At 36.4% G+C, this 5,000-nt stretch overlaps 1 protein-coding gene across 1 annotated transcript in view; it reads right to left on the bottom strand.

Annotated features, from left to right (window-relative positions):
• LOC137988706 (inactive tyrosine-protein kinase 7-like) overlaps window positions 1-5,000 on the bottom strand; it is a 145,470-nt gene that overhangs the window by 138,524 nt on the left and 1,946 nt on the right. Inside the window, exon 2 of the mRNA XM_068834679.1 lies at window positions 2,201-2,332. Within this exon, the coding sequence (XP_068690780.1) occupies window positions 2,201-2,332 (132 nt within the window). The remainder of the gene's footprint in view (window positions 1-2,200; window positions 2,333-5,000) is intronic.

The raw sequence follows: 5,000 nt of genomic DNA on the forward strand, positions 1-5,000 counted from the left end.
GATGATATTGGCGATTATGGACCAATTTTTAATGAATTTTATACATATCTTGGTAAAGATCTATTGGCTTGGTCTAACATTTTTCTCCAGTGATTTGACCACAATGTTTACAAACAAATCGATTGTCTACTTCACTAATGTCTGGGACCGAACAACAAGGTTGATTATTCAATGAAGCGTATTGTTGGACTTGTTTATGACAAAAGGGGCAACAGATCTCTCCCGATTTTTTAAAGCTAATATGTAACTCAATATTACAATTCATTTCCATATATATATAAACCGATTAAAGAAAGACAACTTCACAGCATAGCAACTTCAATTTTCATGTTTGAACAATCATCAGGCTATAGTTCATACATTTCCACTTATTTAAAGGACATTTTAATAATCTAGGGCCATTCTAATATATAGGTCATTCTAATACAGAAACGTGAACACCTTATCTTTAAGTCGAAGAGTGCTCTACAATAGTGGAGCTTTGTAATTAATTGTATAGGGAAGGAAAATTAAAACATTAAAACACTACAGAACTGTTTCGAAAGGGCCTGATGGTCCTCTCTCGTCAGGTGCATGAAACACTGACTGACAAACGTTCCTTTTATAGGTTGATGGTTCAAGCATGCTTTATCAAATATTTGGTTGCGTGCCGGCACGCACTCGCCAGTTCGTTCCTTTTGTTCAGGGTGCCTGCTCCCGATTTACATATGATGTAGAATTTTTCTGTTATGCAAAGATTACATCTCTTTGTTACATTTGAATAAGGCCTGGCGCGAGCCATTACTTTCTAGGTTACAGCAAATTCCGTTGCTACTGACAACCTTTGCTAACAAATTTTACTCATAAACTTTACTAATCAGTTTTTTTCGCTTTGTATGCTGTGAACTGGTTTTGTGAAACAGATTTTAAAAAGTTTTTGAAAAACAGTCAGAGGATACAAGGGTGTGATACAGCAAATATAAAACAAAAAAGGTATGCAAAACACTAAACCACGATCGAAGAAAAGTATTTGTTGTCCAGTTTGTTAAATGATCATCATATCCTTATACTAAGGATATGATCAAAAAAATATTTTAAGCTAGCTCGGTTCCTTCATTCGATTAAAAGTCGAATGACTTTTTACTCTCACTCAAAAAAAGTGCTGCTCTCCATATCAGTAAAAAGTGTTTTCTTTTTTTCAATTTTTTTTTAAATGCCTCGGTACCCCCGAGTCCTATACTACTCAAATGCTTAGAATTAATGCGACAATTTGTGTCGGATGTCAAAATTGGGTGCTCATCTAATTACGTAAATTGATCGACATAGGTGTCACCTGATGCTTAATCGTCCACTGGGGGATCTTTTTTAACAATTGTTCTGAGGGAGTTATCTGACAATGGCAAATAAAACGGTGGTGCTGTAAATTAATCTTCAGTTCAATTGATTTGAACCCAACCATTTGTACATACTATTACAAAGGCAACAGTGTCTCCAACGTAATTTAATACTCTGACTGCCGATCTGGCTGAGATTGAGGAGAGGGGTACCAAAAGTAGAGAATGGCTGGTATGGATAATTTCAAAATATCCTATCTTGGGTCCTCTTAACTCCACAGTTATCCTTGTTGGCTAAGTTTGTTCTATCAATCACCGACATTTTTATCGCAAGTCGCAATATTTGTTGAGTCTCGGTCCTAAAACGAGTAATATTTGTACAGCTGAACATTTGCACACAAGTTTTAAAATGATATTTCAACAAAAACTCGTAAGCTTCGTTCGTCTAGTTCCAATAACTTAGTCGTTCCAAGATTTAACTTAAATAGTTGTGGCCGTAGGGCCTTTTCAGTCGCGGCTCCTCTTCTCTGGAATACACTTCCTATTCAATTAAAATCTGAACTGTGTTTAAATGTTTTCAAGTCTAAGTTGAAAATCGTTCTTTTTAATGACGTACATAAGTGAGTAAATAATTATATTTAGGATTTCTTAAGTTTGTTGGTATAATCAAGTTCTTTTTCATTCAGGTATATATAAAAGTTTCTTTTCAATTGTAAAGTACTTAAGGCTTTTTTTATTATACAGGGGCTATACAAATTAACTTTATTATCATCATTATTATTATTATTATTATGATTATTATTATTATGATGATAATGATGATGATGATGATGATTATTATTATTATTATAAACCTTAGGGTTCTCTTAAGACGATCGTCCTCTTACTTGGGCACTTGTTTTCATTGCAAGTTCGGCTGCTTTCAATAGGAGAACCATGGGTGCAGTTTATCTGTCGTTTTTGTACTCCTCCCCCACAAGTCCTGGAGCAAGATCCCCATGCAGTCCAGGAAGAACACCCTGTCAAGGAAACAAGAATATTTATCAAAAAAGTGAAAGTGCATTGTAATCTAAACTATGGGTAGACTTTCATTTACCGGACTAAAATGGCGGAGGACAAAAGAATCATTGTTATTCCGATTAGACCTTGCTAATGAGGTATTGTTATGTTCACTTTGTTCTTTTGTTTTATGGACATTAATTATTTCTTATCCGGTATATAAAAGACCAGCCAAACAATGAAGGAGCTAGTCACTCATGGGAATGTTTCAAATACATTTACGAGAGAACAATGCTAAAATCACTTTATGACATGTCGTCCTAATAATTAATTTGGTAGTTTTCATTCCTCCAGTGACTAGCAAAGAGTGCTGATTCATATAGCTTGATCTTTGGTTTAACTTTGAAACTCCAGCAAATGAATGCTTGATTTGTTTTAAAACTCTTTCACTGGAACAATCTAGAACTGGATTCAAAACTTGCTAAAAAGTAAAGGATATTTATGGTTTGCCTGGATGCTACGGCTGTTTTCAGCTAAGTGAGAACAAATGACGGGAAAACAAGTGGAAGTGTTTTCAAAGCTGAAATACCTTCTGAAAATAAATAAAATACTGATATCAAGATATCGTAATCGAAAATTTGCAATATACTTTTGCCACGCAGTTGCTAATCTAGAAGGGCTGATATGCACGGATTACAATGACACGACAAGTCCACAGGCATTACTGTATGCGGCTTTCGTTATGCGGATAGGATTTCAACCCCAGCAGTCACCGCAGCATAACACAATTGTTTGTATGTGGTTTGATGAAAAACGGTGATTCAAATCCAGAAGATCGACTCGTACGGTAAATTTAACTGGGAAAACGATCAAATAGGACTCTCCCTGTACTGCTCCTGTCACGCACACAATTCTTTAATACAGATTTCCCCGTAAATCGGCCACGTCGTCTTCTGTGGTTTGGTGGTTATTGCGATTGCCTCTGAATGAGGAGATATCAAATTCAATTCCTACTTGGGGTTCTATCTCCGAAAAGTGTCCCTACGAGGCAAAGAAATCTTACGCATGCGCAGTCAAATGGCGACCCGAACAAACTCCAAAGTCCATAGCCAGAGCTGAATCCTATAAGAAGCTAAAGAGAAACTACACTTTGGTCGAAGGATTTTTAGCTGATTTTCTTTTAACTTCACAATCTTTCAGTGTTTTTTGTTTGTTGTTGTAGTTGTTTTTTTTGTTTAATGTTAAAACACCTTGCTCAATATCTGCTCTACAGGGATCACAACCTGGGTGTCAAGGAAACAAGGATATTTATGAAAAGAGTGAAAGTCTTTTGTAATCTAAACAATGGGTAGACTTTCATATACCGGATAAAATGGCCGGGGACAAAAGAACCATTGTTATTCCTATTAGGACTTACTAATGAGGTATTGTTATGTTCACTTTGTTCTTTTATTTTATGGACATTAATTATTTCGGATCCGGTATATGAAAGACCAGCCAAACAATAAAGGAGCTAGTCACTGATGGGAATGTTTTAAATACAATTATGAGAGAAAATGCTAAAATCACTTCGTAAAATGTCTTCCGAATAAGTTATTTGGTAGTTTCCATTCTTTCAGTGACTAGGAAGGGGTGTTGATTCATAGAGCATGATCTTTGGTTTGACTTTGAAACTGCACCAATGCTTGCTTTGTCTTAAAACCGTTTGCCTGGAACAATTTCCGGCTGAATCCAGAACTTGTTAAAAAGTAAACAATATTTATGGTTTGCCTGGATGCTACCGTTGTTTTCAGCTAAGTGAAGACAAGTGACGGGAAAACTTGTAAGAAGTGTTTTCAAAGCTGAAGTACCTTTTGAAATTAAGTAAAATACTGATACCAAGATATCATGTTCGTATTTGCAACGTGCTTTTGTCATGCAGTCGCTAAGCTAGAGGCGGTTGACATGCACGGATTCTACCCACACGCTGGAAATTTAATTTAACGCATCTTACTTGTAAGCATGCTGTTGGTTTGTTTGTTTGTTTTTTTTCAGCGTTTCCTTTTCTTTTTTTTTTTTAGCTATGTAAACAAAGTTAATGTGTTAATTAGCTTAACCCTTTCATTCCCACGATCACAACGTTCATTATCCCTACTAGTACTACAGAGTTATTTGTTTGGTAGTCATGAGAATCTGTGTTATATTGACGCGACCCCTGACGATCGTCGACATTGAGTGCAAAACGGGGTTTACCTCGGTGTAAAAACCTGTAAAACTTTTTCTTTGTTTCGTTAGCTCGTGGTAGGGTTAGGTTATTGTTTGATGTTTTTTTTTGCTTTTTTGTTTTCTTTTGTGTTACGTCATCTATGAGTTTCACAGGTTTTTACACCGAGGATGAGCCGCAAGACGGTGTCGGTGATAGAGATGAGCTACCCTTAGGCAGAAAACAGAGAGGTGAAAACAGTAGAGAAGACATCCAAATACGAGCCATTCCGTTGGAAACTGCAGAAGAGATGACCTAGCCATCGCTTGACACAATATATACAACATCATCACAGACGTCCTCTGAGTGTGCTCTCCAGACGTTAGCCAGGCACTTCAGCAGGTAGTTGGCAACAACAGCAAATCAATCAAGCAATCAATCGTTTAATGTATCCAATAGCAAGTATAAACGTGAATTACAGGAAAGGTCAGAGACAGCAAACATAT

Source organism: Montipora foliosa, unplaced genomic scaffold (genome assembly GCF_036669935.1).
Source record: "Montipora foliosa isolate CH-2021 unplaced genomic scaffold, ASM3666993v2 scaffold_425, whole genome shotgun sequence".
NCBI classification, from domain to species: domain Eukaryota; kingdom Metazoa; phylum Cnidaria; class Anthozoa; order Scleractinia; family Acroporidae; genus Montipora; species Montipora foliosa.